Source organism: Balaenoptera musculus, chromosome 1 (assembly GCF_009873245.2).
Source record: "Balaenoptera musculus isolate JJ_BM4_2016_0621 chromosome 1, mBalMus1.pri.v3, whole genome shotgun sequence".
In the NCBI taxonomy this organism is placed as follows: domain Eukaryota; kingdom Metazoa; phylum Chordata; class Mammalia; order Artiodactyla; family Balaenopteridae; genus Balaenoptera; species Balaenoptera musculus.
The window spans coordinates 41,980,573-42,001,363 of NC_045785.1; the positions used below are offsets into that span (position 1 = coordinate 41,980,573).

General features: G+C 34.0%; 1 protein-coding gene across 1 annotated transcript in view; it reads right to left on the bottom strand.

Moving 5' to 3' along the window:
- Positions 1–20,791, bottom strand: part of FAF1 (Fas associated factor 1) — a 476,566-nt gene that overhangs the window by 89,513 nt on the left and 366,262 nt on the right. The window contains exons 14-15 of the mRNA XM_036849545.1: positions 20,555–20,691; positions 16,088–16,176 (exon numbers count right to left, since the gene is read on the bottom strand). Coding sequence (XP_036705440.1) covers positions 16,088–16,176; positions 20,555–20,691 — 226 coding nt within the window. The remainder of the gene's footprint in view (positions 1–16,087; positions 16,177–20,554; positions 20,692–20,791) is intronic.

Here is a 20,791-nt window from a genome sequence, read left to right on the forward strand (position 1 = left end):
AAAATACTGTCCCTCACACTTTTTTTTTAAACCTCTCCAAAAACAACCAGAGGTAGGCCCTCAATCTGGTAGCATAAAAGTTCAAGGTAAAGGTAGAATGCACATGTACTTCCAGCTCCCAAATTCCTTCTCACTAACATAGCCATACATTTCTCAGTGGGAAAGAAAAATTCATCAAGGACATGACTGTCTCCAAAGACAGGGATTTAGGTAACATTTAAGACATGAACAGTTTGTTCTGAATCTTTTTAAAGGATCTGCCTTAACAGAGTTTCAGTTAACATTTTCTTTAGGTGCCTGTCAGGTTTATGACATTGGGAAAGTCTCAATAGCCACTTAAGAAGACTTTAGAAGTAGTAGAAGGCTTTAATTTTTATTTGGAGAACACTAAGATAGCTACTTTTAAAACAATGGTACATAAAAGAAAATACAACTAGATATACTTCCCCCAAAGCTAGCTAAGATTGTATAACTAGAAAAATAAACATACTTTGTTAGACTCTACTGCTACTAAAAACAAAAAGTGGACAGGTTGGGCCAGCTGTTTAAAAATGAGTGCCTTTACAGTAATAAATGTTGACAGCCCAAATAAAAAAAGAATGCATTACTGAGATATCATCAACTGTGGGCTGTCAGTACAAGGCAGCTCCACCCAGTCTAAGCTTGTCAAAAAGTGTTACTGTAATCCATGAAGAAGTCCCCACCTCGGGCAAAGGAAGGAAAAATGTGAAGGGCTGGCTCTGAACAGGTGTGTTGAATTGTAATGCCAATGTTGAGTCATAAATCTCTTTACATTAGCTTCACAAATGACAAATTATTAACTTCTACTCTGAGGTGTCAAGCATGAATGAACAGATCCATCAGCAGGCACTTTAAGAGCAACAAATGTAAATAAACAGGGTGTGGATATAATTTTTTAACAGTGAGCATTATTCCATGCTCAAGAGTAGACAGTTATGACAAACTTTTTTACTCTACTCAAGTGAATATGATATTTGGGAATCTGTGGGTGTCTGACCTACTCTTCAGGTCAGTCCACTGACTCTACCTAATCTTGATAAGAGCACTACTTCAGTTTATCCCATGAATCTTTAATGTAAATGTAACTCAGCTTTACAAGGGATGATGATGTATGAAAAGCACGTAAGTATGTATTCTGGTTTTGACACAGCTGTGTGACTTTGGGCAAATTATTTAACTTCTATAAGCCTCACTTTCCTCAATAAAACGGGGATAATAAGTATCCCATAAGATTACCATGAAAGCTAAAAGAGAGTATTTAGAGAAAGTAACTAGCATAGCGCTTGGCACTAGCAGACACTCAAACACATGCTTGTTCCGTTCTTTAAGGTACTTCAACTGACATCCTTGCTTTCCTAAGAGGTAGAAGTTTGGAATTTAATACAGAGTGATAAACTGCTCAGGATTAAAGTTCACGAAGGCAGAGCTGGAATCTTTTCCACTCTACGTCAGTCCCCAGTAGTGTCCATCAAGTTCTGAGCTCAAGAATAAACAAGATTGCCGGCCCACAGCAATCTCTCCATTCCCTGCACTCAAAAGTACCAAACATCCATGTGTATTGTGTTGTCCTTTAAAAAAAATTAGGATAGTAAGATATGCGTAGTATACAATTTACTATTTTAACTATACAACTTAGTGGCATTAATTACATTCACAATGTTGTGCAAACCATCCCCACTATCTATTTCCATCACTTTCTCATCACCCTAAACAGAAACTCTATTCCCATTAAGCAATAACTCCCCAACCCACTCCATACCTCCAGTCCCTGGGCTCTAATCTACTTTCTGTTCTTATGAATTTGCCTATTCAAGACATATTAGTGGAATCATACAATTTGGCCTTTTGTGTCTGGCAGTTTTCATTTCAAGGTCTACAAGGTTCATCCCTGCTGCAGCATATGTTAAATCTTTATTATGACTGAATAATAATCCATTGCATGCATATACCACCTTTTGTTTATCCATTCATCTGTTATTAGACATTTGCATTATTTCCACCTTTAGGCTATTGTGAATAATGCTGCAATGAACATTCGTGTACAAGTTCTGAGTCCCTGTTTTTGATTCCTAGAAATGGATTTCTGGGTAATGTGATAATTCTGTTTAACTTTCTGAAGAACTGCCAAACTGTTTCCCATGTACCATTTTACATTCTAACCAGCAATGTACAAGGGTTCTAATTTCTCCACATCCTTGTCAACACATGTTATTTTCCATTCTTTTAGATTACAGCCATCCTAGTGGATGTGAGATGGTATCTTATTGTGGTTTTGATTTGCATTTCTCTAATGATTAATGATGCTGAGCATCTTTTCTTGTGCTTGCTGGCCATTTGTGTATCGTCTTTGGAGAAATGTCTATTCAAGTCCTTTGCCCATTTTGAATTGTGCTGTTTGGCTTTTTGTTGTTGAGTTGTGGGAATTTTTTATATATTCTGGATATTAAACCCTATTATATATGATTTATAAGTATTTTCTTCTATTACATAGGTTGTCTTTTCACTCTCTTGATAGTGTTCTTTGATACACAAAAGTTTTAAATTTTTATGAACTCCAAACTTATCTATTTTTTCTTTTGTTTTCTGTGCTTTTCATGTCATATTCAAGAAACCATTACCAAATCCAAAGTCATGGTGATTTCCCTCTATGTTTTATTCTAAGAGTTTTATAGTTATAGCTCTTAAATTTAGGTCTTTGATCCATTTTGAACTAATTTTTGTATATGCTGTTAGGTAAGGGTTCAACTTCATTCTTTTGCATTTAGGTATCCAGCTTTCCCAGAACCACTTGTTGAAGAGACTGTTCCTTCCCTATTCAATGGTCTTGGTGCCCTTGGTAAAAAACTTTTGACCATACATATGAGGGAATATTTCTGGGTTCTCTTTTCTATTCTGTTGGTCCATATATCTATCCTGATGTTAGTGCCACACTGTTCTGATACTGTAGGTTTGTAGTGAGTTTTGAAATCAAGATTGTTTCAGTGATTTGGGGTTTCCTGAAATTCTGTATGAATTTTAGAATGGGTTTTTCTATTTCTGCAAAAATCACCTTTGGGATTTTGATAAGGATTGCACTGTATCTGTAGATCACTTTGGAAAGTGTTGTTAACTAAACAACATTAAGTCTTCCAATTCCATGATCAGGGGAGGTATTTCCATTTATCTAGGCCTTCTTAATTTCCTCCGGCGATATTTTTAGTTTTCAGAATACAGGGCATGGGCCTCCTTGGTTAAGTTTATTTCTAAGTATTTCATTATTCTTAATGTTATCGTAAATGGAATTCTTTTCTAAATTTCCTTTTCAGATTCTTCATTGTTAGTATAAATACAACTGATTTTTAATTTTATACCCTGCAACTTTGTCAGATTTGTTTATTAGCTCTAACAGGGTGTGTGTGGAATCTTTAGGGTTTTCTGCATATAAGATCATGTCATCTGTGAACAGAGATAATATTACTTCTTTCCAATTTGAATGCCTCCTATTTATTTTTCTTGCCTAACTGCTCTATATAGAACTTCCACTACTGAATAGCAGTGGTGAAAGTAAACATAGTTGTTTTGTTCCTGATCTTAGGGGAAAAGCTTTCCAGTGTTTAACAATTGAGTATGAATATCAGCTGTGGTTTCTCAAATATGGCCTTTATTATGTTGAGGAAGTTCCCTTCTGTAACTATTTTTTTGTTTTTATCATGAAATGGTGTTCGATTTTGTCAAATACTTTTCCCTCATCAAATGAGTCTCATTAATACCAGATTTACAGATTATGTTGTATAATAGTATGAACACACAATATTTGTGGGCATATTCCCAGTTCAGTCTTCATGTTAATTTGTATACCTCATAATTCATTGGCAAAGAAACAGACTTTAATTCCTTTAAAATACTGAACTTAATGATACTGGCCCATGTGTAAACCAACAATTTTAGGGAAATGTCTAAGATCGTAATTTTTAGATAACAAAAATGAACCATAATATTTAATTAATACTAGTAATAGTTTATTATCAGTTAAAAGGTAATTGATATTGTTTGCAATATTTCACCAAAGTTATTTATATCCAGTTTGATGACTCCTAGTTTCAGCTGTAGGGTAGCTTTCATATCCCATTTCTTTTCTTTATTTCTAATAACTTAGAAGATTCCAATTAGAGATTATTAAGAATATAATCTAATGCTTGTTGGCTTTTTCAGTTATATCTGAATATTTGGATCAAATAAGGACTCAAATTATAAAGACACTTCTCATACAGGGCTACTTTTTTTTTTTTTGCCCACACAGAGCGACATGTGGGGTCTTAGTTCCTCAACCAGAGATCAAACCCACGCTCCCCTGCAGTGGAAGTGCGGAGTCTTAACCACTGGACCACCAGGAAAGTCCTCATACAGGGCTACTTTAAGCTATATCAGACTTAAGTCAATGAGTTTATCACACTCAAGAGACAAAGAGTTGACTGTTTAACCTTGGGAGACAGTGGTAAGTAGATTCCTAATTCATTTTTTGGGTGCTCTTGCTCTAAAAAGTATTCCTTAAGGGATTGGAAACATCCTCTATTATATATAATCAATTTCTTTTACTGAGGAATGAAGAAGATTATCAAGTTTTTGGAAAGACTCAAACTCTTGATAATTAAAACCATGTGTACCACAGTTCATTTTTTCCTAAGAAATCTTGAAATTTTATTCTCAAAATTAAAAACGATGGTATTTTAGCCCCAAAAAACAGGTTTAGGATGCTCAAGAATATATTACTGAGACATAAAATTTGAACAAGGCCCTTGCATTTTTACCTTTATTATTAGAGTCATAAAAAGTTTTTATCACATGCCTCATTACAAAAACTTATGCTCATACCTTTCCCTTAGGGCAGAGGATTGCAAACTTTATTGTGCAGCAGAATCAACTGGGGGGCTTGTTAAAACAGATTACTGGGTCCCACCCTCATAATTCTGATTCAGCAGGTCTGGGGCTGGGGCCTGAAAAATTGCATTTCTAACAAGTTCCCAGGTGACACTCTGAGATCTGACTTAGATAACCAGTATACTTGTTTGAGAAGGAACGTCTTAGACTCCTTTTGCATTATTTAAACGGTTTACCAGAAAGATGTCTACTTGAAGCTGCCTAAGATATTAGCAATTTTCATTATTTTCTTCAATACCATATCAAGTTTGAGGGGAATATTATTAATTACTAGCTATTCATTTCAGTAAAGCAGTGTTTAGATTGACATTCAGGTGCAATCCTTTTCATCTGAATAGTCATAATCCTTCTTGCTGAACTTATAGTTTGTTTTTTTTTTTAAACCAGCTTGATTGAGATATAATTCATTCATATCACACAATTCACACGTTTAAGGTGTACAAGTCAATCAATGGTTTAAAGTGTACATGTCATAGATACATGCAACCATCACCATAGTCAAATTTAGAACATATTCATCACCTCAAAAAGGAACCACATAAACCTTTGGCTATCACCCTCCTATCTTCCAAAACCAGTTACTCCCCACACCCAACTGTAAGCAAGCACAATTCTACTTTCTGTTTCTATAGAGTTTCCTATTCTGGACTTATTATATGAGTCCAAAACCATATAATATGTGGTCTTCTGTGATGAGCTCATTCACTTAGCATAATGTTTTCAAAATTTATCTGATATTGTAGCATGTATCAGAATTTCATTCCTTTTTATGGCTGAATAATATTCCATTGTATGTATATACCACATTTTGCTAACTCATTCATCCCTTGGTGAATATTTGGGTTGTTTCTATTTTTTGGCTACAGTAATGCTGTTATAAACATTCATGTACAAATTTTTGTATGGACATATCTTTTCACTCCTCTTAGGTATATAACTAGAAGTGAAACTGCTGGATCATATGGTAACTATGTTTAATCAATTGAGGAAGTGCCAGACTATTTTCCAAAGCAGTTTCACCATCTTATATTCCCACCAGCAGTCTATGAGGGTTCAAATTTCTCCATATCCTCACCAACATTTGTTATCTAACTTTTTGATTCTAGCCACTGTAGTTGGTGTGAAGTGTTATCTCACTGTGGTTTTGATTTGCATTTGCCTGATTACCAATGATATGGAACATCTTTTCATGTGCTTATTGGTCATTTGCTTATTTTCCTTGGAGAAATGTCTATTCAGATCCTTTGCACAATTTTTAATGGGAGTAATTTACCTTTTTATTATTGAGTTGTAAGCGGTCTTTATATATTCTAGATACAAGTCCCTTATCAAATATGTGATTTGCAAAGATTTTCTCCCAATCTGTGGGTTGTTTTTTCACTTTCTGGATGGTGTTCTTTGAAGTAATTTTGTCATCAATACTGATTCTACCTTATCTTTTAAAATCTAACTCAGAACTTGCAAAATAATCATTAAGTTAAAACTTCTCTGGTAATATACATTTCTCATTGATGAACAGAATGAAGAGATGATTCTACCTCATATATATATATGTATAACAATATGCCAAGAACCGATTCTCACTTTGCACACAATAGTGGTTTTATCTAACTGAAAAGCAAGATAGTGAGCACGGTGTGGTCACTGCTCTTCCACAGACCATCCTATTGCCATTGCATGCCATCCAACAGTGCCATTTGATGAAGTACTTCCCTAGGAACTTATTCTCCTGTCTTGTTTGAGCTTTTTTTTTTTTATTGTTAACTTTGTAGTAGCTGGATTTACAAGTTTCTTGTCAGGAGTAATATCTGAATCCATTTTTACCTCAAAGAGTCCAATTTGTAAGCAATTTCTCCTGGTTTGGTTACTTCTCTGACTTAAGCAGTAAGATTAAAAAATTTTTTTTAACGGTAAGTATTTTCTCTTGTTCTGAAAAAATCTATTGATTTAACAGAGAGGTAGGTCATTGGGCTTTACTTACAAATGAAACAAAAACTTTGAAGACCTCATGCTTTTATGAAAAATTTTATAACAGAAACAGTGGCACTAAGGGTAAATAGATTGCTTTTACTATATAATCAATTTTCATATATTTAATTCTCAGTCAAAATTTTCTTTTATAGAAGCTAGTGTGACATCATCAAAATCAGAGTCAGCTGCCTTGGCATTTACTATACTAGCACTATAGTTCTCTGAATTATGTTTACACTGATGTTGAAGTAGTTCCAACTATCTGTACTGATTTACAGTATTTATTACAGTATTTTCATTACCATTTTTATGCTTCAATGAACCACATGTAAGCCACGATCAATTCTGGTGAACTAAGAATATAATATAACTAATTTAGCAAGGAAAAATGAATGTAAATTTAAGAGTAACACATGAATGACATGAAAGTTCAGAAGCCAAAACCAACTGCCCCAGTTAAATGAGTATTTGTCAAGACTAAACAACCAATGCAATCCTTGTTGTACATGAGGAGTCTAATAAATTGTAAAAGTATGGTGAATGAAATAGGATTTGGAGGGATACCATAATTTATTTTACATTTCAAAATATGAAATAAACGTGAACAAAACTGATTATGTTGCTTGTTCATACTTAACTGCCTGGAATCCTTGATAGACAGCTGAGTACACCAGTAGTCTAGGAAACACACTGAAAAACACTGCCTTAGAGATTAGAACTATACCTGATATGTAGGAGGAACTTGAAGAATGACTACAATTATCTTATTTCTTACCTGTACTACCTGCCTCATAGCTTGCACTGGCACAATGCAAGAGCCCTTCTGTGTTCCATGTCAAATTGCTTATATCACCCTAGCTGGGTGCTCCTGGGGCTTCATCAACTTGGAACTGCTGGGTTGTAAGCCCAAGGACCCTGTCTGTCTTGCTCACAGCTGTGTTACTGGTGCCCTACATCTGGTGCATAGAAAAAGACCAATAAATATTTATGAAATGAATATATACAAGCAAGATGAGTGAAAACATCATCTTCTGTGATCTGGGCCTAACTATGGAGAAAAACCATTGGATGAAGAACCCTTTTAAAACATTTAGGGACTTCCCTGGTGGTCCAGTGGGTAAGACTCCACGCTCCCAATGCAGGGGGCCCAGGTTCCATCCCTGGTTGGGGAGCTAGATCCCACATGCATGCCGCAACTAAGAGTCCGCATGCCACAACTAAACATGCCACAATGAAGAGCCCACGTGCCGTAAGTAAGACCCAGAGCAGCCAAAATAAATAAACGAATGAATGAATGAATAAATATTTTTTAGAAATTAAAAAAAACAATTTATGCACCCAACATAGGAGCATCTAAATATATAAAATGAATATTAACAGACCTAAAGGAAGAAATAGATAGCAACACAATAATAGTGAGGACTTTAATACACCCCTTTCATAATGGATGGATCATCTGGACAAGAAACCAATAAGGAAACACTGGAGTTAAACAACATGTTAGACAAGATGGAGCTAACAGACATATATAGAACACTCCATCCAAAAGCAACAGAATACACATTCTTCCTAAGTGCACATGAAATGTTCTCCAGGATGGATTATATATTAGGCCACAAAACAAGTCTTAACAAATTTAAGAAGAATTAAATCATTTCAAGCATCTTTTCCAACCAAAGTAATGAAACTAGAAATCAACTACAAGGAGAAAACTGGAAAATTCACAAATATGTGAAGATTAAACAACATGCTAATGAACAACAAATGGGTCAAAGAAGAAATCAAAAGAGGAATCAAAAAAATACCTTGAGATAAATGAAAAGAAATACAACATAACAAAACTTATGGGATGCAGCAAAAGCAGTTCTAAGAGGGAATTTCATAGCGACAAATGCCTACATCAAGAAAAAAGAAAGGTTGTTGGAGAACAACCTAACTATATCTCAGGGAACTAGAAAAAGAAGAACAAACAAGACCTAAAGTTAGTAGAGGGAAGAAAAATAACAAAAATCAGAGTGGAAAGAAATGAAAGAGAATAAAAAGACCACAGAAAAGATCAATGAAATAAGAACTGGTTTTTTGAAAAGATAAACAAAATTGACAAACCTTTAGACAGACTCACCAAGAAAAAAAGAGAGGAGTCAAAATCAGAGAGTATACATTACAACTGATACCACTGAAATACAAAGGATCATAAGAGACTACTATGAACAATTATACACCAACGTATTAGATCACCTAGAAGAAATGGATAAATGTATAGACACATACATAATGTATAGACTAAATCATGAAGAAACAGGAAATCTGAACAGATCGATTTAAGGAGATTAAATCAGTAATCAAAAAATCTCTCAACAAACAAAAGTCCAGGACCAGATGGCTTCACAGGTGAATTCTACCAACATTTAAAGAATTATTATTTCCAATTCTTCTCAAACTCCTCCAAAATATAGAAGAGTAGGAAACACTGCCAAACTCATTTTATAAGGCCAGCATTACTCTGATACCAAAACTGGACAAGGGCACCACAGGAAAGGAAAATTACAGGCCAATATTCCTGATGAACATAGATGCAAAAATTCTCAACAAAATGTTTCCAAACTGAATTCAATGACACATTAAAAGGATATTACATCATGATCAAGTGGGATTTATTCCAGGGATGCAAGAATGGATTAACATACGCAAATAACTCAATGTGATATATACCACATTAACAAAACAAAGGATAAAAAACATATGATCATCTCAATAGATGCAGAAAAAGCACCTGACAAAACTCAACATCCATTTGTGATAAAAACTCTCAACAAAGTGGGTATTGAGGGAATGTACCTCAACAAATTAAACGCCATTTATGACAAGCCTATAGCTAACATCATACTCAACTGTGAAAAGCTAAAAGCTTTTCCTCTAAGATCAGGGACAAGACAAGGGTGTTCCTTTCTTTTCATTTTTATTCAATGTAGTATCAGAAGTCCTAGCCAGAGCAATCAGGCAAGAAAAAAAAAAAAAGCCATCAAAATTAGAAAGGAAGAAGTAAAACTGTCACTATTTGCAGATGTCATATTATATACAGAAAACCCTAAAGGTGCCACCAAAAAACCGTTTTAGAACTAATAAATAAATTCAGTTAAGTTGCAGGATACAATATCAACATACAAAAATCTGTTATGTTTCTACATGTTAACAACAAACTATCAGAAAGAGAAATTAAGAAAACAATCCAATGTACGACTGCATCAAAAAGAATAAAATACCTAGGGATAAAAATGTTCGTACTACCCAAAGTAATCTACAGATTCAATGCAATCTCTATCAAAATTCCGAGGACATTTTTCACAAAAATAGAACAAAGAATCCTAAAATTTGTATAAAACCATAAAAGATTCTGAAGAGCCAAGCAATCTTAAGAAGAAGAAAAAAAAAAGCCAACAACAAAGATGGAGGCATCAGCATCATGCTTCCTTGATTTCAAACTATATTACAAGACTATAGTAGTCAAAACAGTATGGTATTGGCATAAAAACAGACACATAGATCAATGGAACAGAATAGAAAGGCCAGAAATAAATCCATGTATATATTGTCAATTATTTTACAACAAAGGAGCCACGAATATACAAGGGGGAAAGAACAGTCTCTTCCAAAAATGGTGTTGGGAAAACTGTACAGCCACAAGCAAAAGAAAGAAACTTGGCCACTATCTTACACCATACACAAAAATTAGCTAAAATTGGATTCAAGACTTGAATTAAGATCTGAAAGCATAAAACTCCTAGAAGAAAACATAGGTAGTAAGCTCCTTATCATCAGTCTTGGCAACGATTTTTTGGATCTGACACCAAAAGCAAAGGCAGCAAAAGCAAAAATACATACAGAAGAGTACATCAAGTTAAAAGGCTTTTGCACAGCAAAGGGAACCATCAACAAAATGAAAAGGCAAGCTACCGAATGGGAGAAAATATTTGCAAAACATATATCTGATAAGGGATTAATATTCAATATATAAATAACTCATACAACTCAATAGCAAAAGAAACAATCTGATTAAAAAATGGGCAGGGGTTCTGAACAGACATTTTCCCAAAGAACACATACAGGTGGCCAACAGGTACATGGAAAGGTACTCAACATTACTAATTATCAGGAAAATGCAAATTAAAACCATGAGATATCACCTGACACCTGTTAGAATGGCTATTATCAAGAAGACAAAAAATAACAAGTGTTGACGAGGATGTGGAGAAAAGGGAACCTTTCTGCACTGTTGGTAGAAATGTAAATTGGTGCAGCCACTATGGAAAACAGTATAGAGCTTCTTCAGAAAAATTAAAAATAGAACTACCATATGATCCAGAAATTCCACTTCTGGGTACTTATCTGAAGGAAACAGAAACACTAACTTGAAAAGATATATGCACCTCCATGTTCACTGCAGTATGACTTATAACATCTCAGACATATAAGCAACCTAAATGTCCATCAATGAATAAACGGATAAAGAAAATGTGGTGTGTGTGTGTGTGTGTGTGTGTATAATGGAATCTTATTCATTCATAGAAAAGAAGAAAGTCTTGCCATTTCTGACAACATGATGGACCGTTGAGAACATTATGCTAAGTGAAATAGTCAGAGAAAAATACCATATAATCTTACTTATATGTGGAATCTAACAAAAAAAAAAAATCAAGCTCATAGATAACAGAGAACAGATTGATGGTTGGCAGAGATCAGAGTGAGGGGGTTGGAGCGGCTGGTTGAGAGGCGGGTAAAATGGATGAAGTTAGTTGAAAGGTACAGACTTCCTGTTATAAAATAATTAAGTCATGGGGGTGTAATGTACAGCATGGTGACTGCAGTTAATAATACTGTTTTGTATATTTGAAAGTTGCTAAGAGTAGATCTTAAAAATTCTCTTCACAAGAAAAAATTATAACTATGTGTGGTGATGGATGTTAACCAGACTTATTGTGGTGATCATTTTGTAATATATACAAATATCAGATCATTAATGTTGTACACCTGGAACTAATACAATGTTATATGTCAATGATATCTCAAAAAAACCCAGAACAACCACCCTTTTATGAGCAGAAAGCAACCACCTACAGAAAGCCGTCTATGGTATACTCAGCTATCCATTTAGTGCTCGAATCATTAACAGTTAACTCAATTAGCTCTTCTTCCTTAAAGTTACTTCTGGGTATTAGATCTTCTCTGACTTTTACACTTTCAGTGAAATTCTGATGTTTAAAAATACTGACTTTTGTTTTTGTTTTTAATCTCACATATAGATTTATATATAGCTATATCAGGGAAAACTCTCCTAACAATACTATTGATACTATTCTTGCTAGCTTCAGGAAGTAGTCCAGATATATTTTTAAAGAAGCCTAATAGTGAAAGGTCCTTTTAAAGGTTGGTCTGTTGTATATGTTTTGCTTTAATTTTTGCACAAAGATACTGTTTTTATTCTCTATCTTGTGATGACTTACTCCTGTTTTAAAGAAAACATCAACAGAAGCCAGAATCTGTATCCTGTTTATCACTGTTAGTTCTGGAAAGAGAATGGGTATGACAATGGTGAGATTTTAAACAGATGAAAGGAAAAGGAGTGCAGTGCTTCAAACAGTAAGATAAAGACAAAACTTAGGACAAAAAAGTTACACATTCCATGGGGCAAACACAAAAAGCCAACAATTTCCTTTGGCAACACAAAAAGCTGCCTTGAGCCAATAAACCTACCCTCCCTGTGCTGTGGCAGTACTGTTTTTAAGTCTCAAATCAGAATCCTTAAAGGGTAAGCCTAAAAAGGCCCCTCTGGCATACGTTGCCCATGTTCCACTAGTATATTCTTAGAATTACCAAAGAAATGAGAATGCTGTTCCTGACCTTGAAATCTGCCCTGATCTCCAACATTTGGGTTTTGACAATTACAGAGATATTGCTTAGATACAAATTATTAATCAGAGTGATTAAGCTGGAAAGGGGTAATTCTTGCACCTATGATAGAGGATTCTAAGTAAATTAGTGTTGAATGGATGAACGAACAAATGAATGAAACAACAAATAGATCAAGAGCTAAGTATAATAAACTCTTGATAATCAAGAGGTTTTGAGATTATTCACGGCTAAAAAAACTAGTGCATATGAAAAAAACTGACTTCATTTACATGTTAGAAAGCATCTATTGTTTGGAACCAAGCTGTAATCAAAAACAGATGCTAAAATGTGGCCACTGTCATACAGTGATATTTGCTTTTCTCCTCATCCCTTCTTTGCCAATAGCCCCTCACTAGAGCAAAGCACCTCTCTGTCCCCAGGACCTAGCCCAGTGCTATATTCTTCATAGATGCTCAGTAAACACTTACAAAACCAAACTAATACCATTAATAAAAATGTCTATGAATAAATCTATATGGAGATAGTTCTGTCAAAACAGAGGCTCATACATAATTTATACTTCCTGGTTAGAGACAGAACAATTAGCGATATAAAGGTTAGTCCATTCTGAGACATTGAAGAATGACTCAGAGTATGAATATGCTTTGGGCTTGGTTTTATTTAATAAAAGCTTTATGTAATATAGGCATCTCTGGTTGCACTAATACAATGGTATCATTGAAGTGATGGACGTAACTGAACCAAAGATAAGTTTAAATAAATTCAGGCCTAGGAAGCCATCCTTCAAACGTGTTCACAATTTAATTTTAACTGTATGCTTAAGTCTTATTTGAAATTTTTTAAAAAGTAAAGCCAAATTCACAATTACAAGGGACAGTGTTTTCTTATCACTTACTCAGCAGACACCAAATCATGATCTATGCATAGTCTAAAAGAAGTTTTTAAACTTAGAAAAGCTTTCCTTAGGAACTCTACTTATGACCTGAAAGATAATTTTCATAAGACACTCTAAAAACAAAAACAAAGAGAAATCTTTTATCTCTTGCAGTTAAATTTCAATAAAAAATTTCAATTATACGGAGTCTTAGATTTTTCCTGTAACCCTCATATTACATTTTGTGCTCAGTATTAAACGAATTAAAGTCAATTTCCTTACCAATGAATTATGAGGAACACAAATTAAAATGAAAGAATGAACTGGGAATATGCATGCAAATATTGTGCATTCATATTATTATACAGCATAATCTGTAAATCTAGTACTAATGAGACTCAAGATTTAAATGGCTGAAGAATGTGTTTAGTGAATTATTGTCAATCAACGCCTCTATTCCAGGATAAATGTAATCTTGTATTACAAATTCCTAACTAAGTACAGTACTTAGTTAGTACTTATAAAGTAACAGATAAACATCATTCTACCATATACCCGATTACCTTTCCCTCAGAGTAAATGAAACACTACTAAGAAAAATTACAAACAACATTTTTACAGCAATAAAAGGAACCTACTGAGTATTAAAACTCTAGGTATAGTGCTCAGAATTTTCATATTTGTTAATGTGGATACATCAGGTTTTATATCATTGTAATCAAGTATTATTTTTTGAAGTCACATTATTTCATGTAAATTCTTTCAAGTATTCATTTATTCAATCACTTAAACATTTTTTGAGTGCCTACGTTGTCCTAGGTACACTGTTAGAAGACAGAGTTACAAACATGAATACGATATAACCCTTGCTCTTAAACTCATAGTCTAGTAGAAGACAGAGACAAGTAAATAAAGTTAAATACAATAGTACAAGGTTAAATGGAAATTGTTTACGTGTTTCCCATTTGTAATAGCTAAACAGTATTGTATTGAAAACACTCATTGTACACGTGAACTTTTCATCATTGCTCAGAAATCAAACTCTCCTTTATTTGTTCTATGTAAATCTTTCTTTAAAAATTAAAAACAAAGAGAAAATTAAAAAGAATAATTTGATGGATATATGAACTTAGCATCTCAAATTAACAAATGATAAGATTTGTTTCATATTTTATCTTGAGACTGTTTTCCAAATCCAGAAATTTCTTCACTGATAAAGCACTAATAATTACTTGAGATTATTATAGATCCTACTAGCTGTGTGAACCTTGGGTATATTAACTTAAACTTTTTGATCCTCAGTTTTCTCATCTGAAAAGTAGAGATGACAATACCAATCTGTGTTGGATTATGTTCCATTTGCCCTCAGTATCCATGCTCTACCTAGTTTTTTGCCCAGGGAGGTTCTCTTGCCTGCCTTTCAGTTTCTAGTTGGGTTAGGTCAATAGGAGGTACTAGCAGGAGATCAGAGTATAAAAGGAAAGGTAAGCTATTCCTTAGTTTCTTCCTTAGCAGGTCACCAAGGGTTGGCTATATCTCTCTAAAAGAAGCAATCCTCTTCATATATCACCCTCTCCTAGGCCTTTAGGCCTAAGGGTAGTAATGGCTTCCTTTAGCCCTAGAATGTACTATCCATTGCTGACTCCCATAAACTCTGACCATATCTTTATAAATAGTTCCCTTATTAAACTCTTCTCAAATAACCCAGTTTGAAAGTGTCATCTGTTTCCAGCCAGAACTCTGACTCATATGCAACCTCAAGGGATTGTTCTGAGGATCACATGAGATGATAAATGTAAAGTGCTTTGCATAGTGCCTAGTACATTACAGATATTCAGTAAGTGTTGACTACTATTGTCATTATGAATATTGCTGTTATTATTATTCTATTTGAGGTTCCATGCTCATCTCATCTATACCATCTAAATATGTTCGGGAGACTGCTAAATTCAGAATTCTGGTGATCTTTTTACTAATTCTCACAGTGCTTCAAAAATATGTTCAAGTGTAAAATGTGTTTATTGCTAATCAATCTCAATACTTAAAAAGAGTAAGAGGACCTTAAAAGTGAGTGAAAAACCCATATAGTAGATAGGATTTCCTGAACTGTAGTTTCTTCTGTAAACATGCTTCAGAATTTGTTTCCTGTAAATTGACCTCCTGCCATCAAATCTAGCAAAGTATAAAGTCCATAAAGTTAAACAAATTGTTGGGTCTTGGGTCATGAAAAGAATGGACTGAAAGGTAAATTCAGTGGCATAAAAATCCTTTGTTCATGTGGAAACACATCTTTATCAATGCTTTATTTATCCATCATGACATAGGCAAGCATCACCATTTGACAAATTATCTCATCAAAATCCTATTAAAGGTCTACTTAACCTTTCACCTTACCTCATCCTTTATATCTTCCTGTTGTTGGGCCGTGAAGATCTCCATTGCAGCCATGAGTCTCATCATTAACTCATCCACTGTTGTGTTACCTAGCAACACATGGAGATAGCCAAACTTCACATTAAGATCATTATAAAATGGAAAGTCATTCTAGAATTAATCAGTAAGGAGTAACTACAGTCTAAAAAAATTACAGACTGGCATGCTAATAAAAACTTTCATGTTTTCACTGAAAAGTTTCATATTTTCAGAAAGAGAGCAAAGCAGTATACTGGCAATTGAAATTTCACAATACTTAGATTTGAGGGAACAGTCTCTTACTTAATAAGAAGGACTTTCAGCACTACAAGAAGAATATCCAAGTCATGAGGCTCAAAGTATCTTCCAAGTTAGGAAAACATATCTACTTAATAATGCTAGCAACAACTACCATTTGTTTATATGCCAAACAAATTACATTAAGTGATTAGGTTTATAGATATAAAATCACATTTAATCTGTACAACAATTCTATGAAGGTGTTATTATGATTTTGATTGTAAAGAGAAGGAAAATGAGGCTTAGAGAGCTCAAGTAACCTGACTAACCAACGTCAAGTTGGTTAAGTTATAGGGCCAGGATTTGAAACCATATGAGTCTGACTCAGAAGCCTCTCTTTGTTGCCACCTTAGCATACTGTTTACTTAGAATTATCTCCTATCACTAAAAATTCTTTGGTGAAACAAGCAGTAATTCAATTTCTGAAAAAAAAAAAAAATTTTTTTTTTTTTTTGCCCAATTGATATTTTTCCCTTTCAGCTGCTTTCAAATGACTATGCTATAATCTTTATGGAGAAGGTATTGTAATGTTTGATTTTCTTGAATGCTATTTTATTCCCTGTCCAAGTCTGTAACAAACATATAGCACATATATGCCATTTCCTGCATGCATTAAGTTCTGTTATGTACTTTGGATGCATCTACACGAGAGAAGGAAACTCATGAAGATACATAAAGATATAGCAATTTTTCTCTTCTTTCAAACCTACAGGCAAAAGAGCCTGTCTTCTCCAGGGCCTGAGAAGGTGTCTTCTTGTCCCATTAATGGAATGGCCACCAACGAGACAACAAATAGTAAGCATCCTTGCTTGTACTCTCCCAGAGTAGGGTTTGACTAACATAATCTTTCAATGGTCCTTTCCCAGTTTCCCTTATGACCACTGGCAACATGCGGTTAGGGAGCAGCTGTGGTCCTTAGCCAAAGAAATAACCTAATTTGGTCACATAAGCACTACTCTCTCAATAAATGAGCTAGAGAACAAGTATTATCTTGGTGTGATGTCATGTTACCAAGAAAGCAGAACTGGTTTTGTAGTCAGAGTTCTAACCCTAGTCCTGCTACTTATAACTACATGATCTGGTACCTAGAAATTGCCTAGCACATGACAAGGGCTTAATAAATATTCACTTAGTAAACAAATGAATAAGAGAAGAGGGAGTGACTTCAGCTCTCTAACGATCAATTTCCTTATCTGCAAAATGAAGATAACACTACCTCTGTAGGGTTCTTAGAAGGATCAGAGATAATGTAAAGTGCCTGGTACATAGCACACACACAATCACTGATAGTTATTATTAACAGATATAACAAATGGCAAAAAGTTTAATAAGAGAACCTTTAACGTAGATTTTGTTACCAGGCAAATCTTTGGGTTTCCATTTCTTATTTGTAAACTGTAGTGACTAAGAGAGTATGGGGCATGAATACTTTGTGGAGGGTACTAGAATCATCAATGGGGAAATACTATAATTTTACAGGTGACTACACACTGGTCATTAATTTTCAGGCTTAAAGCCACCGCTTATCAACTATGCTTCAGCCCTAACTATACGGGCTCGTTGCCAAACTGTACTTGAAGGTATTTTATACCTAAGCCCTTAATGATCCAAGATGGAGAAAGGTTCCAGTTAATGCAGTTCAGAGAAAATTTATTTTTTATAGCCTATTGCAACAGAACCTCTTTATACTCTTAAAAACTACTGAGATCCCTGAAGAATTTTTATGTGGGTTATGGTTACCAACATTTACTGTGTTAGAAATTAAAACTGAAATTTCTAAAACATATTTATCAATTCATTTAAAAGTAACAATAATAAACCCATAATTTGTTAATATAAATATCACATTTATGAAAAATGACCACATGTTCCAAAAGAAAAAGTTCAGTGAGAAGAATGTAATTTTTTTTAACATTTTTGCAAATTTCTTTAATGTCTGGTTTAATAGAATGCAACTGGATTCTCATATCTATATCTACATTAAACCAGATATAATGTGTTGTCTTGGTTGAAATTTATCAAGCAATTATGGCCTCATACAGATATATAGTTGGAAAAAGGAGGAGTATTTTAATAGATAATTGTAGATATTTTTCTTTAATACACCCAAACTGACAAGTGGAATTTTTTTCAAGGTTAGGTATGTGAGGAATTTGAAACCGTTATCAATGAACTTATTGTACTTTGTTATATTAAAATCCACTGGTCTATTTTGCCCTTTGAATGGATCTTTCACTCATGCATGAGTTTATAACATTATGCATTGGTCATCTGGAAAATATTGGTTCACGGAGTCATGCATTTCTTCTGAATGTTGACACACCTAATTTTATGATATCAAAAAAATCACATTTATTATCATCACCATTGACATCACCAGAAAAGTATTTAAGCTGTCAATCTTAAATGGAGGATATAACTTTTTGCTTAAAAACTCAAATTTTATCATTGGCAACAAATGTTGTCAGTTCTTTTTCTTGAAGTAACAGACTCACTTTGTTCATCCTGGAGAAATGTCCGCCCATTGCGTCACACAAACTATAAAAACGGTTAAAAATTAATAAAATAATAATTAAAAAAAATGCACATACATGGAGGTGAAAAATATGACTACCAGTACAGTTGTGTCATGGCCTTGCTTTGTGCTAAGATGCCAGCAGTTTTACACAGCACTGATTTTGTGCCACTTAGTACAAATGTCAACACAGTAAAAAAAAAAGCAAGAAAAGAGTCTATCAAAAATAGACCTCGTATATATACACTACCAAATGTAAAATAGATAGCTAGTGGGAAGCAGCCGCATAGCACAGGGAGATCAGCTCGGTGCTTTGTGACCACCTACAGGGGTGGGATGGGGAGGGTGGGAGGGAGGGAGATGCAAGAGGGAAGAGATATGGGAACATATTGTATATGTATAACTGATTCACTTTGTTATAAAGCAGAAGCTAACACACCATTGTAAGGCAATTATACTTCAATAAAGATGTTTAAAAAAATAAATAAATAAAATAAAATAAAATAAAATAAAATAAAATAAAATTCACGAGGTAAAAAAAAAAAAAAAAAAAAAAAAATAGACCTCGTAGATTCCCTGAAAGGATCTAGGGGACCTCCAGGGTCCATGGACCATGCTTTGAGAACCAATACCGACTGTAATATTGCTGGAAATATCACAGAAAACAGGAATGAAATATTATCTTAATTAATATGAAAACAGGAATGAAATATTATCTTCATTATCTATTTACTCTATGCATTTTGTTCCCGCAGGTCTTCTTTAACATTGTTTGTGAAAGTGAATGCTCTAGCTATAGAGTAAACATAAAATACCAGAGGTTTTGTTTTATTTGAGTTTTAAAGGCACTTGAATTTATACCCCTTCCTCCATTACATTATCTGCTACAGAACTTGTGACTTAAATAGGGGCAGAAATTAAGTATCTCAGACACAAGCTTTAGCTTGGAGCATTTGAAACATCCTTTTCCCTGTGGCATAGAAAAGGTACTGTTTTCAATTTAAGCTTTGCCATGAATAAAGGAATTTTTTATACTAATCCTTAGGATACATTAGTAACATAAAAAATATCACTCATTTTTTTGGTAAAGAATGTGTGCACTGTGATTAAATTGACAGGCATCCTATAGCTTCACACCTCAGGGTTGCATTCTAGACATGGATTCACACAAATGAGGAGAAACGACTGGCACTGTGAACTATTCAATTCACAATATCCAGTCACTGGTTTTTCCAGATAACTAAAGATAAGGATTTCCTTCAACCAATCAACATTACAGCAAGAAATATATGTGTGTGTGTGTGTGTGTGTATGAATGAAATATATTTGATGACTGATTATGGCTTAATTTCTAGTTTAGTAAATTCAGTGATTCTGAATATTTAACATGATTATCCTATGTCCCAAAGGCTGTGCAGTTTTATTAAGATGTTTCTGTTGAGTTTTCATGCAGCATATTTCATACTTCATAGCACCTATACTTTTTGAAGATATTCTTCTTCTGGGTGTTCTATATTTTAAAATGCAAAGACATTCACCAATACAGAGAATTACTTTCAGCTTTGATGGTAAATATTATAAGGTTATCACATACATAAGGAGACACTCTACTCCCCTTGTGACATGTACTTTACCTTGTATCACATTTAACACTTCATTAGATGATCGCTTTCCCATAATAATCAGAAAAAGTGGAAACTGATCTGTTTTTTGAGTCCGAATGGTTTGTGCAACAACGCTGCCAAAGTGTCTATTGCACATTGTCAGAAATCTAAAATGAGACAAAATCCAAAGTTAGTTTCATTTCAGAGTTTAATAAATTTACCACTATGCTAAGAAAAAATTTATTAAGTGTTTTATTAGTTATATTA